The following is a 27325-nucleotide window of genomic DNA, read 5'->3' on the forward strand; positions in this document are numbered from 1 at the left end:
TTTGTCTTTCATCCTTTCGGGGTCGATTAAATAAGTACCAGCTACGCACTGGGGTCCATATAATCGACTTAATCCGTTTGTCTGTCCTTGTTTGTCCTCTCTGTGTTTAGCCCCTTATGGGTAGTAAAGAAATAGCTATTTCATCTATCTACGTTCTGGGTTCAAATTCTGCCGAGGTCGACTTCGCCTTTCATCGTTTCAGAGACGATAAAATAAGTACCAGTTAAGGATTGAGGTCGATGTAATCGACTTACTCTCTGCCCCCAAATAGCTGTCCTTGTGTCAAGATTTGAAACCAGTATTAGTACTACAAGGTTGTTTCATTCTGAATCCTAACGTAATAATCATTAGTTACTCTAGTCGTGTTGCCTAACGATCTTATAGAATACATTATTAATCTATCCTAAGGTTTTATTTGATTTACAAATATAAATGATATAAAGGCCATTGATAGTTTAACTGTAGTTTATAGTAGGATGCAAGGCGGCGATCTGGCAGAAACGTTAGCACGCCAGGCGAAATGCTTAGCGGTATTTCGTCTGCCGTTACGTTCTGAGTTCAAATTCCGCCGAGGTCGACTTTGCTTTCATCCTTTCAGGGTCGATAAATTAAGTACCAGTTTCGCACTGGGGTCGATGTAATCGACTTAATCCGTTTGTCTGTCCTTGTTTGTCCCCTCTGTGGTAGTAAAGAAATATATAGTTGGATGTGAAATCTTTTTCTGGACAGATTCCATTTGCAGTTCGGGTGAAAATGTTTCTACTAGTTTAAATTGTTTCCTTGCTCCATTTTATTATTGATAAATTTTCAAGTCGTCAATGAAAAAGTCTAGTCTAACATCAATGTCCTTTGTTATTAAGGAGCTTATTTCCTTGAAAGCAGCGACAGTAGCGTTTTTGTGCCAAAACAGACAATAACATGGTTATTTTCTCGGAATATTTCCCATTTAAGTTTTATAGTGTTGGAAGATAATTGCTAGTTTTTCTGTACTCAACAATAGAATGAACGACCTAATTTTGTAAAACCTTGAAATGCTTGGTACTTCGGCAAATTAAGATGATTCTGGTAATCATAGATGATGGACTAAATAAAAAAATCCTCTTTATCGTGCAGTGTCTTATTGCCTCAGCGATTACATTTATATTGATAAAAAGTTGTCCAACACAGACCCATATTCCCTTATCCACCAGTTGTTCGTCATCGATTATCTTGTTGGATTGCCAATGATCCCAGGAAATCTGATTAAGACAGCTTCTGTGTAATTTATACACGATTAAAAAAAAATATCGTTACAATATAGCTCTCCAGCAAAATTGTCTTTTTACGCCGTCAAAAGAAATTATTACCATTGTCATGATATTCTTTGCTTCTTTTGTGATGTCTGGCATAGAAGAGTGTAACGTTTCCAGTTCAACTAATCCGCGATTTGGTTTCGATTCTCACTTGTAACTATTTTCAGTTGTTCATGCTCGCTGATATTTTTCGAAAAGTACGACATGGGCTTGCATATGGCTGTGCAGCTCAGCAGTTTTTAACGCTGTGCTTCCAGGTTCAAGTCTACTGCACAGTACTTCGGTTAAATGTCTTCAATCATAAACTTGGGTTAAGGCATGTCATGTGGATGGAATTTGGTTGGTAGAAACAGTATAGAAGGCGAGCTGGCAGAAACATTAGCACGCCGGGCGAAATGCTTAACGGTATTTCGTCTGCCGTTACGTTCTGAGTTCAAATTCCGCCGAGGTCGACTTTGCCTTTCATCCTTTCGGGGTCGATAGGTTAAGTACCAGTTACGCACTGGGGTCGATGTAATCGACTTAATCCGTTTGTCTGTCCTTGTTTGTCCCCTCTATGTTTAGCCCCTTGTGGGTAATAAAGAAACAAGTATTTCGTCTGCCGCTATGTTCTGAGTTCAAATTCCGCCAAGGTCAACTTTGCCTTTCATCCTTTCGGGGTCGATTAAATAAGTACCAGTTACGCACTGGGGTCGATGCAATCGACTTAATCCCTTTGTCTGTCCTTGTTTGTTCCCTCTGTGTCTAGCCCCTTGTGGGCAGTAAAGAAATACGAAGCAGTACCGAAAACTGTTGTGTGTGTGTATGTGTGTGTATGTGTGTGTATGTGTGTGTGTGTGTGTGTGTGTGTGTGTGTGTGTGTGTGTGTGTGCACGCGCGCACGTGTAAATGAATAGTGAAAGATGTGAATTCAGAGAATCGTGCAGCTATGACAGAATGTTCATCATATGGACTCAACTATCAGTCCAAATGATAATAAATTACAAAACGTGTGATGTACAGTATCCGTGTAACGGAAAATCCGGTAAATTCAGAAAATCCAAGCGATAAAATTATTTCATGGGATGTATATTAAAAACATAAAGTCAGGAAGCATAAGAGGTGAATATATATTTCTATCTAACCACATAACTTCTATAGGATTACAGCCGTTTCGTAACTTTCTTCATGTAGTATTAACTTCAGTATGGAAGAAATTCTACATACGTTTTCATTAATATGCATGCTCTGCATTACGCAATATAATTTCATATTCACAAATTAATGCATATAGAATGAAGAAAAAACAACTAATCAGATTATCGGAACATTATATATATATATATATATATATATATATATATATATTATATATATATATATACATACATATATATATATATATTTGTGTGTGTGTGTGTTGTGTGTGTGTGGTAAAGGATGCACAATAATGGCACTACCACATTTATTCGATATGACCACCTTTGCTTCGAACCACAGTTTAGGTGCGAATGCTTCACACATTCTTGCGGAATGGAAGCCCATTCCCGGCACAGTTTTACCTTCAGAGCATCGAGCGAAGCATGAGGAGTGCTCGAGATACTCGTCTGCAAAATGGACCAAACAGAAAAATCCAGCGGGTTGAAATCGGATCTTCTATATATCCTTGCCTATGAACGGCGGAATGTTTTCCTGAATCCAATATTGTGTCTATTTGGAGCTGTGAGACCACCGAGGCCTTTTGAAGGCTCCAAGGTGTGCCTTGAAAGTGCTCATTCGCGTATGGAAGCAGTTCAGCTTCCAGAATGTCGTTAATGTATCGCTGGATGTTAATTTTAACACCCGAGGGCATCAAAACGAGGGGATACTTTCCACTGGCTGTCACATCCGCCCAAACTATAACTGACAGTGGATTTTGGCGTCTACCCTCGATGAAGCCAGATATACTCCAAAATCAGTCATTCTGGTGATTTATTCTCTGTTCGATGTCAAATTTCTGTTCATCAGTGAACACCAGGTTGGGCAGCGTACCTTCAGCAATATGACGCAGTATAAGACGAGTTCTCTCTTGTTTCATGACCTTATAAATTTGCGCAAGCTAATGATGGCAGATTATCTTGTAGGGGTAGGTCCTGAGATCCTCCTTCAGCACTCGATACATCGATATTCGGCTTATTTTTTCCTGTGGCAGCCGAACAGATTCAATATTTTCCACTTTTGTTTTGCAATCACAAGCCGAAATAATGCTAAAATATCAAGTTTCTTGTTTGTCTAAGAAGCATTTATTACCACAGTCTGCTTGAAGGCAGAAAATCTGGAGCGAAACTTTGTGTGATTAGATCACAAAAAAGTCGACCAATCGGGGTAGAATTCTCCCGCTGAGAGATCAACACAACAATACACCATTGACAAAACTTTTCTCAACTCATGTAGTTTCAGTCATTTGACTGTGGCCATGCTGCAGCACCGCCATTAGTCTAGCGAATCGACCCCAGGACTTATTCTTTGTAAGCCTAGTACTTATTCTATCGGTCTCTTTTGCCGAACCGCTAAGTTACGGGGACGTAAACTCACCAGCATCGGTTGTCAAGTGATGTTGGTGAGACAAACACAGACACACAGCGTATACACACACACACACACACACACATATATATATATATATATTATATATATATATATATATATATATATATATATATATATATATATATATATACAATATGTTACATTACTCGGTAGTCAAGATAAAACTCTGAGTTTCAGATGCCGAAGTGGAAATCCACAACACCATCTCTTCGGTTATCTGGCTATTTGAAAACGTTATGAAAAAATACCGTTAAATAAAGGGAAATTACTCTGTTATAACTCTGCTTGCCTGCGTACTTATACATCGCTCGCATTTTTCGTCATAAAAATTATATAAAAATACATAAAAAATATATAAAAATATATAAAAATATATAAATTCTTCTTGGGACATAACATAGAAAGCATGTTCTATCTGTTTTCTTTAGGGGACCAAAAACGTAACAGAAATTTAGTCACATGTGGGCATGATCCGAAAAGCTCTGTCCTTGTATTTAGACATGTAGTAGGGTCTAAGCTGCTTTTCCAGATAAGCCATCTCTCCATGTCGCATAGACCGCACCTTCCGCTGCCGTTAGTATAGGGCTTACATCTGGCCAAAATCTTCCATTGTATGTTATAATCGACACCTTTATCTCTTAAAGAGCAAATATGATTAGACAATTGTGTCGCTTTTCTTTTGTTCCAGTGCCTAAAGCTCAAAGTGTGGTTATTGAACCTGGCCTTGAAATTACCCTCTGTAAGGCCCACGTATTTCTTCGTCGAAACGGTGTCTTTAGTGGTTATAGAGTTTACGGTAGCTTCATCTTCGCTAGTGACTTCATAGAAATTAGTACCAATGATAAGGAAATAATCTTCCATGCTAGAAAGACCTTACTTTTTAGTGAGGACGCAAAGTGGGTAAAAAACACCGACACAGAGGGCGCTTTCGATGTGAGCATGGGTTCATATGATGGGGCAGGCATCTGTGATCTAATTGGACTTTTTCTCCTAGATACCTTAGGTAAGACATTCCCTAACGTACATTTCGCCATCTACAAAGATGATGCCCTCGCCTTAACAGCTAATACAAATGGACCAGCACAAGATCGTTTTAGGAAGGATATTATCCAGTTAATGAAACACTTCGGACTTAGTATAACTATAGATACTAACCTGACGGTTGTCAATTTCTTAGACGTTTCTTTAGATCTTAATAAGAATATTTATAAGCCTTATAGGAAGCCCAATGATAGACTAAGTTATATTAATGTAGGTTCATGCCATCCCCCTATAGTATTCAAAAATTTAGTTAAAAATATTAGTAAGAGGATTTCTAGCCTCTCATCTGATGAGGACATCTTCAATAGCGTTGCCCCAGTTTATAATAAGGCTTTAAAAGATAGTGGTTTTACCGATAAAATAAAATATACACCTATCACTAGCCCAACAGTAAGGAAAAGGAATAATAGAAATAGGAAGGTCATCTGGTTTACGCCCCCCTTACTCACCCGAAGTGGCCTTCAATATAGGTAAATATTTCCTAGCACTGATAGATAGACATTTTCCAGTTAACCATACTTATAGGAAACTCTTCAATAGACACAATTTAAAAATTAGTTTTAGTTCAACTACCAATTTTAAAAGCATAATCAAACATAACATACAAAAAACACAAGAAGAAAACAGCTGTTCATGCAGGAATAAAGAATTGTGCCCGCTAAATGGAGCTTGCATGTCCAAGACCATCATATATGAAGCTACCGTAAACTCTATAACCACTAAAGACACCGTTTCGACGAAGAAATACGTGGGCCTTACAGAGGGTAATTTCAAGGCCAGGTTCAATAACCACACTTTGAGCTTTAGGCACTGGAACAAAAGAAAAGCGACACAATTGTCTAATCATATTTGGTCTTTAAGAGATAAAGGTGTCGATTATGACATACAATGGAAGATTTTGGCCAGATGTAAACCCTATACTATATATATATATATATATATATATATATATATATATATATATATATATATATATTATATATATATATAAAACTGTAGTTGTGTGAGTGTCTGTCCCCTTCGATTTAGATTCCTAACTACTCCCACATTTTGCGGTGCAGTTTAACCAAATTCGGGTATCTTATAGTCGTGATTCATATCGAGCCCGTCTGAGTATTAGCGCGCGTCTACGATGAGTCTACGATTTTAAAAATAATTTAACATCATTTTTTATTCCATTTTAATGCATAATTTTTCGTGTGTCGATGGCGGCGGAGTTGGCGTCCATGGTCACACCTGCACCTGTTTGCTTCTCCCCCTTCTTCCCTCCCTCGTGAAGCTGTGGGGAAGGGAGTGTAAGGAATCAACGTCGTAAATCGTTGTCAAGGAGACCAGCGTTCTTTTAGAACAACGACTTCATGGCTTGAAGACACCAAAACAGAAATGGCTAAGAAAGCCCGAATTGGCATCTATAAGGGAAGTAACTCTAAAAATGCTTATATAGTTATTTCCCTTACAAACCCGAGCAACGCCGGGCGATACTGCTACTATGTATGTATGTATATAATATATATATATTATATATATATATATATATATATATATATATATATATATATATATAATATATTATATATATATTATATATATATATATATATATATATATATATATATATATATATATATATATATTATATATATATATATATATATATACATATATATATACGACGGGCTTCTTTCAGTTTCCGTCTACCAAATCCACTCACAAGGCTTTGGTCGGTCCGAGGCTATAGTAGAAGACACTTGCCCAAGGTGCCACGCAGTGGAACTGAACCCAGAACCATGTGGCAAGCTACTTACCACACAGCCACTCCTACGCCTGCGTATGAATTACTGTTTTATTTATTTTTTCGTTTTATTTTGTTTCGTTCTATTTGTCAGCTAAAACATGTGCAAATGAAATGGAGAATGAGGAAATCACCACTTTTTTAAAAATCTTTCTACCTTTCTAGATAGTTTATAGCCAGTAATTGGATATATATTTATTCCATGATACTAATTTCTTCTTTGCAAAATGCAGAGAAGAAATTATTAATGGTTTCTGATTAAGACAAAATGCCAACAATTTTTTTGACGATGTGGGGGTTAGTCGATTTCATCAATTCCAGTACTCGACTGGACCTTAATTTTATCAACCCCGAGAAGATGAAGGGCAAAGCTGAGTTTGGTGTATAACAACTCAATCAAGTCATCACTCTATTATAGGCAAATCATTAATACAGTATATCTTAAACGCCGAGTTAAAGAGCTGAGATTGATTTTTTACCAATTAACTTTTCCTAAATTAATAAACGTAACACCACTTAATTAGAAATAAACTAGTTCAATCGTTTTAAATACCATAATTTTTCATTCCGTTTGATTATCAGGATTTGCTCGACAAAGCCATTGTCAAGGGATGGCACGTGACCTCATAACCCTATAAAAGACGGCCGCCGCAGCTTTCTAGCCAGTGCAGTACGTATAAAATTGGTCTGGAACCGCAATAACTGAAGAATGCCACCAAGGACATAGGCACAGTAGCTAAAGGTGGCTATAGTTGATAAGAGACCGCCAGTAGAACCCTTCTGTGGATAAAAACTAATTCAGTCCTCGTTGCCTCACCCAGGTGATGCGCGCGGGCTAAGGAGCTAAACGCTTGTGACCCTAAGATACCTTCTGACGATACCGAAGCGTTTCCAATATTGTTAAGGATTTAGAAGAGCTTGTAAAACCTCTGAGTAGCTGCTGAAGTTTCTGCAGGGAGCAAAGCATTTCCCATGTTTATATCACCTAAATTAATAAATGTAATGCCAGGAATTAGAGATGAGCTAGTTCAATCATCTTAAATCCAATAATTTTGATTTAAGCTTGATTTTTACCAATCAACAATTATATGAATTAATGAATGTAATACCAGGAATTACAAATTAGCTGGTACAATTATCTACTTATTATCTAACTTCCTTAAGAAAACAATAGTTTGTTTGTTTTTTATGTCCTGCATTTGTAAACAATAGTGTTGTTTGGTTACACCTGTACTTAACAAAAATTGTGAGACCAAAGAGTAACCTGATAATTAAGGAAAATAAAGTGAATTTAAAAGAGTAGCATCTGGTCAGTTCAAGCTCATGAATGCTATTATTTTCATGCAAAGTGATAAAATCTATTACAGGGATTTATCGTCGAACATTAAGCCATGCCCCCACAAAGCTATCCTAGTGACGAGAGCCGCTAGAAATGTAGTAGAGAACAGAACGATACCTACTAAAGGGATGGATGCGTCAACTGTAGGCCAAACGACAATCTAGCAAAATCGTGGAGATTCAGGGGAAGAATTCCTGTGGAAAAGCATGAAGAATAACTTTTGAAATGACAGTATAATCCAGGCACGACTTGCGAACTCAGCAGCATGCATCACGTGTGTATGTATGTATGTATGTATGTATGTATGTATGTATGTTATGTATGTATGTATGCATATGTATATGCATTTATATATATGAACATATACTTTGATAGGTTTCGGCCATTATTGGCCCAGGCCATGTCTTAGCACCACACACAGACACATACACACACATATATACACATGCATACATATATGTATATACATTAAAGTTTGCTTTTATGTCAAGTTACATATAAAACCAGTTTAAGATAACATTAATCTGAAAGATTACCCAATATTTTTCTAGTAGAGTACATGCTTATTAAAACTTTACAAGAGGGGGTGACAGTGATTTCGAAGTTTCAGACTGTATTTGTATGTATGCATGCATGTATGTATGTATGTATGTATGTATGTATGTATGTATGTATGTATGTATGTATGACAGTCGCTGTCAATTTGATCTCTCATTGTAGATATATACCAGCAACATCTCGGTAACATAAATACAGTGAACCCTCACGTGACTACCTATCATTGGTTTTGCTTTAAATTTCTTGTGTGAAAACTGTTTATTTTATTCTATTCCTTATAAAATAGTTCGATGTTGAAAGTAGTTATGAAAGACATAATATGCTGTCGTGTCTAAAAGTACTTGTAGGTCGTAGAGATTATTGTAAAAAAAAAAATACTGGGCGGTAGACTTAACCTTGGGTGATAGACTTAATCTTGGGTGGTGAACTTAATCTTAGGTGGTGAACTTAATCTTGGGTAGTTTTTCAGTTAAGATATCACCATCTAGTATCTTGGGTACTTTTAGCAGAGTCCACGCTGATGCAAGCACTTCAGAGTAGATCTCTGGTTTGAGGATAGTTCCCTCTCTTCCCTTCTCTCCCTCTCATCCGTGAAAGAGGCACTGTAAAGGGTCATGGGCATTGCTTTGTGTGTCGTTAACCAGCTGGAAAAGGCGTTTTCTTGGGACTAAAATGTTGCAACACAGTTCTGTATAGAACAGACATATCATAATGGCATAAAAATGTTTTATATATAGCTTGCTAACCAACCACATGGTTCCGGGTTCAGTCCCACTGCATGGCATCTTGGGCAAGTGTCTTCTGCTATAGCCCCGGGACGACCAATGCCTTGTGAGTGGATTTGGTAGACGGAAACTGAAAGAAGCCTGTCGTATATATGTATATATATATATATGTATGTATGTGTGTGTTTGTGTGTCTGTGTTTGTCCCCCTAGCATTGCTTGACAACCGATGCTGGTGTGTTTACGTCGCCGTAACTTAGCGGTTCGGCAAAAGAGACCGATAGAATAAGTCCCGGCGTCGATTTGCTCGACTAAAAGCGGTGTCCAGCATGGCCGCAATCAAATGACTGAAACAAGTAAAAGAGTAAAAGAGTATATATCTTAACGTAATGACTTATAGTATATATGTTTGTATACATGTATGTGTGTATGCGTGTATGTGATAAGTAGGTATGCATGTATAATAATAATAATGTGGCACAGTAAACGACAAAGGAACATATGAAAAAAAAAACAGGAGAAAATACAGAACGGACGCGGACATGCTCGATCCTTCATCAGTGGTCGACCAAATATCATCACAATTTCGACAGCAGTATTTTAAGCAAACATCATGAAATACCCAGTTAAAACAAACCTATAAAAATGCTCTTCATATTCCATCTGACCTTCTAAATTATGGAAACCATTGCAAATTTCAACTCAATAAATTTCCTTGTTCAACGATGTTCTTAATTGCTTTTTTTTTTTTAACGTAACCAAAATAACGTTAAATTGCCGTAAAAAGTTATGAAATCTCTGGATTAAGTGAAATAGATGAGGTGCTGACATATCAAAACAGTTTTGACTCAGTTTGCAGCTTATCTAATTATGTAACTCATAACATGGAAACTGAAAGAAGCCTGTCGTATATATATATGTATATATATATTTGTGTGTATATATTTGTGTGTCTGTGTTTGTCCCTCCCAACAACAGATGCTGGTGTGTTTACGTGCCCGTAACTTAGCGGTTTGGCAAAAGAGACCGATAGAATAAGTACTAGGCTTACAAAGAATAAGTCCTGGGGTCGATTTCCTCAACTAAAGGCGGTGCTCCAGCATGGCCGCAGTCAAATGATTGAAACAAGTAAAAAAGTAAAAGAGTAAAAGAGCCAGTGAATGAGTCTCTAGACAAATAACGTATTGCATATTGTAACCAAAGATAAAATTATTCAGAAAATTATGAGATGATCACGGTTACAACATTTTTGATCTTAGGTCTGCTTAATCAGGATAAGCTGAGGCGAGGTAGGTGAGTCTCGTAAAGAAAATCGTCAACTATCGCTAGCAGCTAGTTCAGTCAAGCATAAAAAGTGTATCTCGTATACATAAAATTTGCAGTAGTACCAATAACTTCAAAATAGTCCCAAGCAATAGGATTCTTGGCTTTGACAGTGATGATCAAAGCAAACTAAAAAACCAGTAGAGATAAGGATAGAGTCTCAACAGTCACGCTCCTAAAGTGTCCACATCGTACGTGTCTTCTGAGCCCACATTAAGGACCGGCTGAGATAAAGAAACAAACTAGACGTGTGCAATTAGCGGTGGTTGAGCGTTTCGTCACACTAACTGCGGCCGGGTCTCTGACGCAGTCTACTGAGATGCAGTAGAACTGCGCCAGTAACCAGGTCGCAGTCGGCGCAACGAAGATTTTGACTCGAAATAATAAAAGCTTAAGTGAAGTTAAATGAATAAAGGACGATATGTTGATGGATGAAATATATTTATCATAGGTCTGCTCCGTCAGGTCTAATCTGGACTAAAGAAACGAACAAACAACAAAAGCAATAGGAATAAACAAACAACAAAAATAACAATAAGAACAAACAAAACCAGTAATGTACGAACAATACATTAGATCCATTATAAACCATGCAAGTCACAATGAACGACAACTGATTACGATATAAAGAACACACTGTATGTGATTTTTGTCTTTAGATGGTCACAGGCTGCCAACACACACACAAATACACTGTCACCACCGCCACAATCACCTACACAATGTAACAAAAATACTAGAAATGAAAGACTACCTGGACAATGCGAGGGTACGGTTTGTCACTGCAGTAAAGTCCAGTCCACACAGTCCTTGCCCCTGCATGTAAAATCATCTCCAAACAACCAAACACTTTTAAAATGAAATGATGTACCAATGGCTCACGTACCTTCCTTCTTTCATTAACTGACGATTGCGCTCTACTTTAACCTTCAGTCTGATGGCCTTTTCTTTAATCTGCTCTGGTAAATATATGTAATTATAATACACCCTCGTTCTTTCTCTCTCTGTCTCATCACCTTTCACTCCACCTTTTTTTCTACTCCTCCATCTACCTAACTATCTATTTATTTATCTATCCTTATTTATTTATACACACACCCACTTGCACATACACCACACACGCATATATATATATATATATATATATATATATATATACATACATACATACATACATACATACACACACACACACCACACACACACACACACACACACCACACACACACACACATATATATATATATATATATAATTATATATTCGTGCGTTGCGTTCGTGATTCCACATGAGTTATTTATCTTCATCATTATTATCACCCATGACTGTTTTTATATACATTGGATAAACAGTTCAAACACAACAACCGGCACATCTTTGCTAAAACCAAGGTCACACAATGTGATGTCTGTATGTTATTTGTAATAATATCTAATAATTTCTTCTAACATTGGTACAATGCCACAAACGTGTAGGCGAGGGGGGGGGTTATGGCTTTATGGCTAATTAAATCGATTCCAGCACTTTATTTGTTGTTACTTAATTGATTCTAAAAAGATAAATTGAGATGTTGACCTTATTGGTGTACGAAATTAAACGTGAATAGACGCGACAAAATCTTGTGAGGTATTTTAACGGGGCTTGACCACCTCTAACAAACACTGAATAATAATAATAATAATAATAATAATAATATAATAATAATAATAATAATAATAATAATAATAATAATAATAATAATAGTAATAATAATGATAATAATGATGATGATGATGATGATGATGATGATGATGATGATGATGATGATAATGATGATAACCTAAGAATATTGGAGCTGTTGTCAGGCTCGAAGTGATCCAGAAGACAGCATTGTTGGGTACAGCTCGCATTCTAAGGAGAGTAATGTCTCTTTGAGTCACAGGAGAAGGCACTACATGAAACCTTTGGTGATTTGTTATTGCCTGCTTTCAAGTAAAGAACAACCAGAAATTAAGAATTATCCGAGAGACTTTCAGAATAATAACCAAGACAAAACAATGTACATGATGGAAGTGTTATCATGGACATTGTTTTGTCTTGGTATAAACGATGGGCTACAGCAAATATTCTGCTCAATATCACAGATTTGCTTGTCAGTTGTTTGACCTTAACCAGTTGAGCATGTCCCTTAGTGACTGACGATATATACATCTCTTATCACGAGCATCACAGCTACGTGTTAAGAGGAATTTGGTGGGGGGTTGGATAATTCACCTTTGGAAACATAGGTGTTTCGTTCACCATCCTCAAACAATCCTTATTCAGGGACCTTTTGAGCGGGATGAAATACTCGACCTGAAGAAAATTCTAACGGAGCCCTACTTGCAAGGTTATGTGCTGCTTATCTTGATATGAGATCACCATGTCATGCACATATAGTTGTGATGTATGTGCCTTATCAGACGGGTAGTTATGATGGGTATACTGGGCTTTGTATACTTTGCCCCAGTGTCAGTTTGATGGCATGCACTGCTCTTACTCAATAATAATAATAATAATAATAATAATAATAATAATGGTTTCAAATTTTGGCACAAAGCCAGCAATTTCGGGGTAGGGGGATAGACCCCAGTGTTAAACTGGTACTTATTGGTGATCCAGTGCTGATGTCATCCACTACAACTTCATGAGACTGGTAAGTCAATTACAGTGGATGTTTACATTGGATGACATGATGAGTGAACTTGCAATTAAACAACCGAGATTGGTCAACAGAGACAGCCCAATTCTCTTGCAAGACAATGCTCGACCACATGTTGCACAAAGAACGCTACTCAAGTTATAGGAACCGAACTTGGAAGTACTCTGATATCCACCATATTCACCAAACCTTGCACCAACTGATTATCACGTTTTCCAGGCATTAGAAACTTTTTGCAAGGAAAAACTTCAAATCTGAAGCCTTTCGTGATTTCATCACCTGGTGCTCTCCAGAATTCTTCGCTGCCGACATAAATAAGCTACTGATAAAATGGCAAAATTGTATTGATAATTTAGGAGCATACTTTGATTAACTGCATTGCTTTTTGTTGAGATAAAGTAAAATAAACTTTCAGCTCAAAATCGGACATTTCATTCTTAATGACCTGCGATATCCCTTCGAGTTATCACCTTCCTTAGTGTACGAAGCGGTTTCGAAGCAGTTGTCCATAGATATCCTCTTTTTCTTTAATTTTCAAGGAGATATTAATAACTGCAGGGCAACTAACCTCTATGATGGTACATATCTTTACTCTTCTATCCCAAACAGCAATATCCGGCCTGTTATGCTTACATTTGACAGAAGTTTTGATGGGAATATTCCACCAGTATTCCTTGAGTTGGTGTTTAAGAATGTATTCCACTACACAGGAGTTTTCTGAGTTTATTTCAGAACAGTCGTTTTTGCGGATGGCACGTAAGTTGTTTTAGCAACAACATCGTGCCGCATAGGGAGGTAGTACCGAGACGACATTTTAGGACAGCTGCTAACTACATGCATAATGTCTTCCACAGAAACATTACATAGCCTACACATGCGGTTGCATCTTGGGATTATAAGAGCCGGTTTTCGACAAAGATACAAGGCTCCATCGTTGGGATGCAATTAACACAGACAAATTCACATTTGGAACTTGAGAAAAGTCTTGCATATTTTTACTGTTCTACTCACAGATTGCACTTGTAATGTACAAATCAGCAGGTCAGTTTCTCTTTCTGAAAATCCCAATTTATCCACATTCTCCTTTAAGCATTTACTGACAAAACCTAGTGCTCCAATTATCATTGGTATGAATATGAATTCATAGTCTGATTATAGAAGCTGGAGGTTTTGAAGCAGTTGTCCATAGATATCCTCTTTTTCTTTGATTTTCAAAGAGATATTAATATCTGCAGGACAACTGACCTCTATGACGGTAAATACCTTTGGTCCTCTATCCCAAACAACAATATCCGGCCTGTTATGCTTACATTTGACAGAAGTTTTGATGGGAATATTCCACCAGTATTCCTTGAGTTGGTGTTTATGAATGTAATCTATAACAGAGGGATTTTCTAAGTTTATTTCAGAACAGTCATTTTTGCGGATGGCATGTAAGTTGTTTTAGCAACAACATCGTGCCGCATAGGGAGGTAGTACCGAGACATTTTAGGACAGCTGCTAATCACATGCGTAATGCCTTCCACAGAAACATTACATAGCCTACTCATTCGGTTGCACCTTGGGATTACAAGAGCGTCACTGTCCCTCTTGTTCACCTGGTACTTAGTGGCAATCTTCTGTTCCTGGATTGCAAACGCATAGGTTTCAAAGTGTGATGTGATGTAGTGGTCTTGTGTCCAAAACAGGCTGCGCTTTGTGTCAATTCTACTGTCTTCTTCAAGCATCCGGGCAACATACCCATGCTAAACATTTTTTTGTATGCTGAGTGCTTTCTATCCAGGTCTTCTCTGAGGTAAGAGAGCCCAGCTGTTTTGGGGCTGTATAGGAGATCATCAGGAAGAGAGTGCTTATCGAGGAGCTCACTGCCAACTCGTACAGTGTTGCTCATTTCACTTTTCAAAACAGCATTAATATATTTATTTTTGCGGCTGCTGTTCAGCAGCTGCTGCCTGAGTAATGGCATTCGAATGCCGTCTGCACTGATCTCAGGCCTCTACCACCTTCATTTCTTCTTAGGTAGAGCCTGTCAACATCACTGTTTCTGTAGAAGTTCCCAGTTGTTGTCAGGATTTTGCGGGTTTTGATATCGATAGAGTGGATTTCCTCTCCAGACCAATCAAATATCCCAAATGTTGAGATCAGCACTAGTACTTCAAATGCATTGTGGGATATTGTTTTGTTGTAAGGGAAGTTCCAACTCCATATTTTTCTAAGTCTGGTGTAATATTATCGGGTCACTCTATGTGTTTGTCGCCCCAACATCGCTTGACAACCGACGCTGGTGTGTTTACGTGCCCGTAACTTAGCGGTTTGGCAAAAGAGACCGATAGAATAAGTACTAGGCTTACAAAGAATAAGTTCTGGGGTCGATTTGCTTGACTAAAGGCGGTGCTCCAGTATGGCCACAGTCAAATGACTGAAACAAGTAAAAGAGTAAAGAGAGAGAGAGTCATTTGACTGCGGCCATATATATGTGTATAGCAAATTTTGACAGAACAAGTAGTGGTGGTGTAATCAGATATGTTTTGTGATCTAGTTTAAATGAAAGTATAGATTATCCTCTTCAAGGATAATCTATTAAAGATGGGTCTATTAGGATTAGTATTACACTACTTAATAGAATGAATTAAGCTGGAAAAACAAACGTTAAATCCACACACATACATGCACACACAACACAACACACACACACACACACACACACACACACACACACACACACACACACACACACACACACACAGATATTTAATATACGCACACATACACATATATTAAAGACACACGCACAAATACACATTAACAGAATCCCCGACAATGCCCAGGTGATGAATGGCCCTGAGTTATTCTTAACGAAGGTATATTCGATTTAACAGAACGTTATTGGATTTCTCTTAAAATGTTAGTTTTCATGACGGAAATTAAATCGTTTTACAACACGTTTATAAAAATCTGGTGACTAATACCATTTGCTACAGATACGTGCCTAATATTAAGTATGGCGAGCTTCCAGATTCGTTAGCATGCTTAGCGGCATTTCGTTCGTCCGTACGTTCTGAGTTCAAATTCTGCTGAGGTTGACTTTGCCTTTTATCCTGGTAACGTTAAAATAAATACCAGTTGTGTACTAGGGTAGATATAATATAAGTACTAGTTGAGTACTAGAGTCAATGTAATCAACTTATCCCCTTTCTCTGAATTTACTAGCCTTGTGCCATAAGTGGAAATCAATATTTATTTCAAATTTTGGTACAAAGGCAGAAGCTTTGTGGGGATGGTCCAAGTCGATTATATTGGCCCCAGTGCTCACTGGTACTTATTTTATCGACCCCGAAAGGACGAAAAGCAAAGTCAACCCCGGCGACATTTGAACTCAGAACGTAAAGTCGGAAGAAATACTGCTAAGCATTTATTCCGGCGCGGTGACATTCTGCCAGCTTGCCGCCTTAATAATTTGAAATCAATATTTATAGGCACAGGAGTGGCTGTGTGGTAAGTAGCTTGCTTACCATCCGCATGGTTACGGGTTCAGTCCCAATGTGTGGCACATTGAGCAAATGTCTTCTACTATATATTTCTTTATTGCCCAGAAGCGGCTAGACATAGAGGGGACAAACAAGGACAGACAAAGGGATTAAGTCAATTACATCGACCCCAGTCCGTAACTGGCACTTTATTTATCGACCCCGAAAGGATGAAAGGCAAAGTCGACCTCGGCGGAATTTGAACTCACAACGTAACGACAGCCGAAATACGGCTACGCATTTCGCCCGGCGTGCTAACGTTTCTGCCAGCTCGCCGCCAAAGCCTTGTGAGTAGATTTGACAGACGGAAACTGAAAGGAGCCCGTCGTATGTGTGTGTGTGTGTGTGTGTGTGTGTGTGTGTGTGTGTGTGTGTGTTTGTATGTCTGTGTTTGTCCCCACCAACGTCGATGGACAACCGATGCTGGTGTGTTTACGTCCCCGTAACTTAGCGGTTCGGCAAAAGAGACCGATAGAATAAGTACTAGGCAACCGAAGGATAAGTCCTGGGGTCGATTTGCTCAACTAAATGCGGTGCTCCAGCTTGGCCGCAGTCAAATGACTGAAACAAATAAAAAAATAAAGAATTAATAGGATATTTAAGGCAACGAGTTGACAGAATCGTTAACGCACCGGACCAAATGCTTAACGGTATTTCTTCCGGCTTTATGTTCTAAGTTCAATTTTGACGAGGTCGATTTTTGCCTTTCATCTTTCTATGATCGTTAAAATAAGTACTAGTCGAACAGTGAAATTGATGAAATCAACTAGCTCTCTGCTCCGAAATTTCAGAAAGAAAAACTATACTTCGTCATGTAATTGGGTACATGACATCACAAAAGGAACTAAAACCGAAGAAATTTATGCTCACCTTAACTCAGTATAATATTGTGAACCATTTGAGTGTTTTAACAGCATGGCAGAAAGAAAAAATAAAACACGAAGGCTATCTGTGCCGCAGAAGCTTCTGACAATGTTGCGTTTCAATGAGCATCTTACTCCATCAATCCCAGAATAAGATGTAAGGCGGCGAGCTGGCAGAAACGTTAGCACGCCGGGCGAAATGCTTAGCGGTATTTCGTCTGCCGCTACGTTCTGAGTTCAAATTCCGCCGAGGTCGACTTTGCCTTTCATCCTTTCGAGGTCGATTAATAGGTATATATATATATATATATATATAATATATATATATATATATATATATATATTATATATATATATATATATATACATACATACATACATACATACATACATACATACATACATACATACATACATACATACATACATACATACATACATACATACATACATACATACATACATACATACATACATACATACATACATACATACATACATACATACATACATACATACATACATACATACATACATATACTGTGTATGTATATCCATGTATGTGCGTGTGTGTAAGTGCGTGTTTGATGCTTTAATGAAAGAAAAATATGTTTATTAAACATCTAGGAAAACCTTTCAAAACTGTAGTCATGTGACATCTTTCTTTTTTAGATAAAGAGCTTGGTGTACTTTAAGAGAGTAATAGTCGTTGGTAACTTGCCAAATCAGCGTTCACGATTTCATTGAAATAACTATAACAAAGAGTGGCCTCTTACAAATTATACTTATGCCAAAGACGAGTAACAAAGGAACCCAAAAACGGCGTGGAAGCTTATCTGTTGTCGCTCAGAATGCTAGAGGTAGCAGCCAAATCTCCCTCTCATCAAAGCCAAACCGTTTTTAAAAAAAGAAGTCACATTTTATAATGTAGTTTTACATACTCCTTAGATACATTAGCTACCCCTTAGTTATCCCCTTTGTTGCCTTTTTGTTATCCCTATGTTCTGCGTACTCTCTTTTTAGAAGGGAAAATACAGAATTGCCAGAATTTCACTGTCGTAAATGCATATGATATTTCCGGCTACCGAAAAGAAGTTCGAATGTTGATTTGCAATAGGAAAAAGAAAAAAAGAAGGGGTGTAAAAAAAATACCATAATATTAAATTTTATAGGGACAAACATAAAAAAAAAACTCAAAATATAACATCATACGACGATGGGGTGTAAAAGTTGAGGTTTGTCCTTCGTCGTTCGGTCGACTTCTCGTTTACCATAAGACCGGTCGACCAGGAATGACTGATCAACAACTACCTCTCTATATACCAAGGGCTACACAACAACCACTAGGTAGAAGCCATACAGCTACCCGATCAAGACTGACCGAGGGTTACATAACAACAACAACCGAGTGACTACCTGTGAATGAGACGATTTGGCACAGCCATTTTGGCGTTGCATACTTGGAATCATTGATTCGACGTTGACTTATTTGACATCAGACGTTTTAATGTTTCTTATTTTAATATTTCCCTTATTTAAATGTTTCTCTTGTTCTCCGCTTCATCCCTTAATCTCTCTCTCTCTCTCTCTCTCTCTCCCTCTCTCTCTCTCTCTCACTCTCTTTCTCTCTATATGTTTTGCGCTATGCATGTATATCTGTATGTAGTATGTAAGTGTGCACGTGTATATGTAGATGCAATATAATATACTGTATATGATAATTTCTAATTCAGGCACAAGGCGAGCAATTACGAAGGTAGATAGTTTTATATAAATGAACAAGCTGTTTGTAGATTCACAAAATTGTATTTGACAAGTTCTAGAGAGGACAAATGTATAGAGTGTTAGGACACCTAACACTATACAGTGTTAGTCGAGCAAATCGACCCCGGGACTTATTCTTTGTAAGCCCAGTACTTATACTATCGGTCTATTTTGCCGAACCGCTAAGTGACGGGGACGTAAACACACCAGTATCGGTTGTCAAGCAATGCTAGGGGGACAAACACAGACACACAAACATATACACACACACATATATACATATATACGACAGGCTTCTTTCAGTTTCTGTCTACCAAATCCACTCACAAGGCATTGGTCGGCCCGGGGCTATAGCAGAAGACACTTGCCCAAGATGCCACGCAGTGGGACTGAACCCAGAACCATGTGGTTGGTTAGCAAGCTACTTACCACACAGCCACTCCTGCACCTATATATATATATATATTATATATATATTATATATATATATATATATATATATATATATATATATATAATATATATATATATATATATATATATATATATAATATATATATATATATATATATATATATATATATATATATATATATATATATATTTGTGTGTTTTGTGTCTGTTTTCCCCACCACTGCCGCCTGACAACCAGTACTGGTGTTTCAGTGGCCATCTCACAAACTCGATCAGCAATTGTATTTTTGCTAAGGCTTAGGCTTACATTTGCAAACATCTGCTTTTCGTCTGGACACAAGATGTCACACACTTTCATCATGTAATTCTTCAGAAACTCTCCCTCAGCAAATGGTTGGGCTGATTTGATATCCTCTGTCACAATAAAACTTGCTTTCACAGTAGCTTCACTTTGTGCTTTTGCTTCTGTGAAAAACGTCTGCTGTGATGTTAGATTCCTCTTCAATTCTAACCTTCTGTAGCTTCTGTTCAGCATTCAAGTTTTTCGATTTGTCTAGATGATTAGTCTCGTAGTGCCGTCTTAGATTATATTCCTTGATCACAGCCACATTGTCTCCACAAATTAGACACGCAGGTTTACCGCCAATATCAGTAAACATTTGTTGAGCTTCCCAGCGGCTTTGAAAGGCTCTGTTTTAAGAATCAACTTTTCTCCTGGCCATTTTAACGGCTAGCTTTGATTTAAAATTAAGAGTGTGCATCTACCGACAGTCGTTTGATTGATATGGCATAAGCGGAAAGATGTGATGCAATACCCGGGCACTACCCTACTTTCATGACTTATGCGCCAATCCAAAACGCGCAACAGGATCTTGCTAGGTTTATACAACTTACATTTTAACTTATTCTTATCGACGGGGTAATGCTCTTAGGCAGCCTTTCGGTCGACATGGCTGCTAAATTGGGGAATTTGTGGTTTACACTTCATATTGCCGGGCCATTAAAAAATATTTGCCTAAAATTCTCTCATGAGCCTGATACAATTATGCATCGAGCCGGATGTGACCCGCTGGCCTTGAGTTTGTCACATATGTTCCTAGATAGTGGTGGACTTGACAGAGTGGACTAATAAATTTTAAGTGTAAATTCTGAGAACAACGGAAACTGACAGGAAGATCGAGGCTTACGCTATTGGTTACGAATCTAGTGTATATCTCTTCCATATATATTAACTTCAACGACTTGGACGACAAAAATAATTGATCTCTGGTGAGTATTTGATGCAGTTTTTTTTTTTTATTTTACCTACGGGTTCTATTTTCACAGTAATACTAAATATATGTTTATTAAACATGAACATGACTCCATATATGTATTCATTCATAAAATCAGCACCTGTTGGGGTGGAAATATAAATGAAAACAGCTAAAACTTGAAAATGTTTGCAGCTGTCTTCTTGAACATAAAATTGCAAGACCAAATACAAACTGATGTTACATTGCTTATATAAGTTATAACAAAAGAAAGAAATTACCTATATCCGACCATGACATTTAGCGAACACATTTACTATTTTACCTTCTGGTATTTTACTTTCGTTGGTATGTGAATAATCAAAGGATACCATTTGAGTCAATGACTGTGATAGGGCATATTTTAACATCAGTTTGCCATATTTAAGACCATGTCTACACAGCAGTTTTGCTGAATGTCATGTCGACTTCTTTTGTAAATATCTCTGTAAATATTTGTATATTATCACACATAAGTAAATAGACAAATAGATATGCATACGTACATATATTCCTACACTCACACATACACGCACATACAATGTTGTTTGTTGTTTTTGATGTTGCAATTACTCGAAAGCAGTGTTTGTCAAGTTGTGCACAAATAATTATCATACATCTTGGTATATCTATCAGTTTACAAGGCACGAACACTAACATTGTAACAATAATCAAATTGTGATAACTCCATGGTTGTCTTCGACTTCGTTCAAGGTATTCCAAATGTCAAATGCACTGACTGAATGGACAATGAAAAAGCTTTTTACTCTGTTAAGTTTAAGTTCGATTTTCATCATAATACCACTTCTCTCTCTCTCCTTCCTTCTCTCTCTCTCTATCTCTATCTATCTATCTATATCTATCTATCTATCTATCTATCTATCTATCTATCTATCTATCTATCTATCTATCTATCTATCTATCTATCTATCTATCTATTGCTATATTTCTCGCTCGCACTTTCTCCTTTATCTCTCCGAGCCGAGTGATGTGTTCTTCACACCTATTGTCCATAAGAAGGATTTCTCTCCCGAGAAAATTTCCACAGCAGGAGTTTTTCCGCGTTTGAGTGTACACGAACGTATTAAATTAAATTGTACACAATTTATATTTCTGTTTAGAGCACCTCTAATTGATAAAGGATCTTTTTAAATACCAAGAAATATTTTGTCCAGCGTTGTGCCATTTCTGCCACCTATTGCCCTTTAAAAGAAAATCAGAACAGTGTCTAATTTGCATTGATAGGAATATCAAGAATTCCCTATATATCCAGCATGTTAGGTATATGTTAAACACAGACCGCTTCATATTGACTGCTCAGTCACTCCGATTCCAGGGAGATATGAAACAATCTTTGAAACTTAAGGGGCAGACATCAGTTGGATCTCGACTATAAATTTGGAGGTGACAGAAGCAACAACCATTTCAACTTATATGTTCTACCCGCCATATAGCTCCTATACGTTTTAGTGTTTTAACTATTGTTGTGAAAGTGTACTGAGGGCATTCCACTAGAAATTAGACACCGCATTTGCAGATAGCAGCACTTTATTTATTCTGTTGGTTACTGTGGAGATTGAGGCGAGCATCACCAAATTGAAGGAATATGGAGTGAAGATGAATATGTATTAACTAATGAAAAGTCTATGGGCTTGCAACCTGTCACTTAGAAAGAAATGTCAACGCCAACCAGATAGCTGCAAAAGCTTCACAAAACTGTTCAAAGAGTTTCATGTGTCTGACCAATATGCTCTGAATTTTCCAAACATGCTGAAACTATATGTAGTCAGTCAATCAGATAATACCAAAGAAATTTCGTTAAGCCAGCGATTAGAAATAGCAAGTATCCACAATTTTGATAGGGTGGCTACGCAGGTAATAAGCTTGTAATCTACATTTATATGAAATCAACTGATAAAAAACACATAAATAAAACCGAAATGGAAAGACTTCCTCCCGTTCCGGAAAACTGCCAAAATTCGGAATTTTGAAATTCCCCATTACTCCCCCCGCCCCCAATTCTTCATTTTTCACTTTTTCTACAAACCTAACTCTAAAACTCCAATCCTAACCCTAAAACCCTAACCCTAAAACCCCAACCCTAACCCTAAAATCCTAACCCCAACCCTAACCAGTAAAATTTTTGGAATTTTTTTTCAGAATCATAATCTCCATATTATTCCGCATATTTTGACCAAAAAATTTGTGAAGAAAAAATTTTACCAAAATTTTTGGAAATTGCTTTCATAATCTCCGTATTTTTCCGCATATTTTGAAAAAAAAAATCTGGAGAAAGTTTAAAATGAAGAATTTAGGGGTGGAGTAATTTCAAAATGCCGATTTTTGCCAATTTTTTTGCAGAATCGTATTCTCCGTAGCCGAAAACGGGGATTTGTGTATAAAAAAAAATATATTAAGCAAAAAAAAGGGGGGGGGGCAAAAGGGAGTCTTGCCGACCGAAATTCTTCAGGTGTCACAACGGTAAAATCATTGTGTAGTTTTAGTGAAGAGTAAAATATAATCCAACTGAGAAGCCAAGAGAGTTTATCGCATCTTTAATAAGCAGTTACAATTGTTTCAGTACCAACTCTGTTTTCAATGCCAATTCACGCAAAAGTTCCATGTGAAAAGTTACCCTGTCTGTCTTTTCACAATTATATTTTCATTTTAACCTTTATGGTTTTCTCTTCTTGGTACAAGCAAATCACAAAGCTTGGCAGACGCACAATATAACAGCATATCTTTGATGCAAGCCTGAAGAAATGATACTCTAATAATTAAAGCCGCATATATTATGTAATTTTTAATTAATATTTTTCTTTAATGGACGCAACATGATTTCGAGCAATGTCATCACTTGACCGTTCTCTTAAACATGAACAGCATGGATGTAGCTTTTCAGTCCTGCTAGGAACCCACACACGTTTGCATATATACGGTAATGATGGGTGTTCTGAGAGCTTACCACCCACGCCGACTAATACATGCCTTCATTCAAACATGTGATTTTTCATTAAGTGTTTTGCTGTTTTTGGTTACAGTCAGCCGCAGTATGCAACAGAAATGTGGATTAGAGTCATTATGTATCGTATTCATGATAAAATACTGGGTTGGCAACTAAGTTCCCGCCGTTTTTTTTATTTAAATTTTTTAAAAAAGGTTTAATAAAAAATATAATAATAGCACACACACACACACATATTAGGTTGGAAACTAAGTTCCCACCGTTTTTTTAAATTTGAATTTTTAAAAAGGTTTACTCTTTTACTCTTTTATTTGTTTCAGTCATTTGACTGCGGCCATGCTGGAGCACCGCCTTTAGTCGAGCAAATCGACCCCAGGACTTATTCTTTGCAAGCCTATTCTATTGGTCTCATTTGCCGAACTGCTAAGTTACGGGGACGTAAACACACCAGCATCGATTGCCAAGCGATGTTGGGGGGGGGGGTGAACACAGACACACAAACATATATATATACATATACATATATACGGCGGGCTTCTTTGAGTTTCTGTCTACCAAATCCACTCACAAGGCTTTGATCGGCTCGAGGCTATACTAGAAGACACTTGCCCAAGGTGCCACGCAGTGGGACTGAACCCGGAACCATGTGTGGTTGGTAAGCAAGCTACTTACCACACGGCCACTCCTGCACCTAGCTATTTACCACACTGCCACTCCTGCGCCTGGCTACTTACCACACAGCCACTCTTGCGTTTAATAAAAAATAACAACTAATTAATCAATAATGTACTCACGCTTGTTGTTTACAACTTCTTCCCAACGTTCAACAAGATTTTCAATACCTCGTTGGTAAAAATCACCCGATTTCGATTCGAAAAATTGATTCAACTAAGCTCTCTATTCTGCATCAGTATTGAACGAAACTCCGCGCATAGCATTTGAAAGAGATCGAAAGAGGTGGAAATCCGTTAGTGCCAAATCAGGAGAGTATGGCGGGTGTGGCAGCACTTCCCAGCCATGCGTTTGAATGGCTTCCTTGGTCATATTGGCGATATGAGGGCGGGAATTGTCGTGCAGCAGAAGAACTCCATACTGCCGATTAGGTCTTTTCTCTTGAATAGCCGTGTTGAGACGTTCCATCTGTTGAACATAGAGTTCCGCGTTGACCGTTTGGTTATGTTCAAGCAATTCGTAATGGATAATCCCTTCCCAGTCCCACCATACGCACAACATCGTTTTACGCAGATGAAGATCTTGTTTCACACGCAGTGTCGCTTATTTACCGGGGCTAAGCCATTCCTTATGTGGTTTCATATTGATGTACAGGCACCATTTTTCGCCGCCAGTAACGATTCGGTAAAGAAATCGTTGCTTGTGTCCATGAGTTGAGCGGTGACGAACAAGCAAACCAGCGGAGATTGTGGCTCGTTGATTTTTGTTGTTGTCAGTTAAAGCATGAGGAACCCATGCTCCATACTTCTGAACCTTTCCCATCAAGTGAAGATGCTTTGCTATAGCAGTGTGGGAACATTCCAGTTTCTCTGCCATTTCCCTTGTCGTTTGACAAGAATTTTCATGGAAAAGTTGGTTTAATCGCTCTACATCGAACTCAACTGGACGGCTAGAATGAGGTGCATCTTCAAGGTCAAAATTTCCATTTTTGAACTTGGCATACCAATCACGAGCAGTTCTTTCAGCTATGGCACCCTCTCCATACACAGCACAAATGTCGCGAGCAGCTTTTGCAGCCTTAGAACCTTGATTAAAATCAAAATGAAGGCGGTGTCGAAAATGCTCGTTTTCCTTTACTTGACATTCCATTTTAATGATCTGAAAATAAAACAAAAATTAACTAGAAAAAAAAATAGATTCCAAAATTTAAAAACGCAATAAATTCCAAATTGTAAAAAAACGCCAGGAACTTAGTTACCAACCCAATATATATATATATATATATATATATATATATATATATATATATATATATATATATATATATATAGTATATATATATGAGACCCTCTTCGGTCACGACACGGACCATGGGATTGCACCTAGAAAGTTACCCTCCCAGGCACAAGTCCGGGCAAGGTTGTTAATGGAAGACCACCAGTCGCCCATGCATACCGGCCTCCCCTTTCCACGCCACCAGCGTTATACAAATTTTTTTTAAATGGCGGAAACTTAGTTGCCAACACAATATAATAATATTGATGAAATAAGATGTTCCCAAACCAGCTTTATATAGGACTAGCAGAGATACCCGGCACTGTTCGGGATTAAAATGGCAAGGTTTTTTTTTTTGTTTTACTTGTTTCGCTCATGTGACTGCGGCCATGCTGGAGCACCGCCTTTAGTTGAAGAAATCGATCCCAGGATTTATTGTTTGTAAGTCTAGTACCTATTCTATCAGTGTGTTTTGCTAAACAGGCTAAGTTACGGGTATGTAAACACAGCAACATCGGTTGTCAAGTGATGGTGGGGGTACAAACACAGACATACAGATATATATATATATAGTAACAGTCATGTACACAACTTGGACGGACACATACCAGTACACGGACATACGTACACACACACAGACGCGTCTGCCCATTATCCTAGAAACTCACATACATACATAGCACATAAGTACAAACATAGATACATACATGCGTATGGGCATACACACGTACATACGTATATATATATATAACTTGAACTAACTAAATGTAAGTTGGGGGGGGGGATTAGTAATAGTAAAACAAAAGTTTTGAGATATAGAGATAAGTGGCTGATAATAGGTTTTAGAGTTTTGTCGTGGGGGTAAGAGTCGTAAATCACTTCCTAGTTTCAGCGGGGGGAGGTTGAAATTTGATATTGTTGTGATGAGTGGTCAGTCTCCACCTATCCATCACTACAGGTTTATAGCTTTAAGTTTAGTGTGTGGGGGGGTGGGTGAGTGGGGGGTGGGTGAGTGGGGTGGGTGAGTGGGGGTGGGGTGAGTGGGGGTGTATGTGTGTGCGTGTCTGCGTACACACATACATGCATACATACATACATACATACATACATACATACATACAACATACATACACACATGTGTATGTACATACATACATGCATGCATACATGCGTGCATACATACATACACACATACAAACGTACAAATATATATAACGAACTAACTGTTACTTTCTC

General features: G+C 37.7%; 1 protein-coding gene across 5 annotated transcripts in view; it reads right to left on the bottom strand.

Moving 5' to 3' along the window:
- The window catches only part of LOC115216683 (transmembrane protein 229B), a 60294-nt gene extending 48671 nt beyond the window's left edge, over positions 1-11623 (bottom strand). Inside the window, exons 1-2 of one of the 5 annotated variants that reach the window (XM_036506686.1) lie at positions 11524-11598; positions 8154-8226 (exon numbers count right to left, since the gene is read on the bottom strand). Coding sequence is in view for 1 of the 5 variants with exons in the window: in XM_036506684.1 (XP_036362577.1) it covers positions 11392-11469 (78 nt within the window). In the remaining 4 variants the exon portion in view is untranslated. Of the gene's footprint in view, positions 1-8153; positions 8227-11391 lie in introns of all 5 variants that reach the window. The other 4 variants (XM_036506684.1, XM_029786196.2, XM_036506685.1 and 1 more) reach the window with 4 other exon arrangements.
- Positions 11624-27325: the final 15702 nt, after the last annotated feature.

This window comes from Octopus sinensis, linkage group LG10 (assembly GCF_006345805.1).
Source record: "Octopus sinensis linkage group LG10, ASM634580v1, whole genome shotgun sequence".
Lineage (NCBI taxonomy): Eukaryota > Metazoa > Mollusca > Cephalopoda > Octopoda > Octopodidae > Octopus > Octopus sinensis.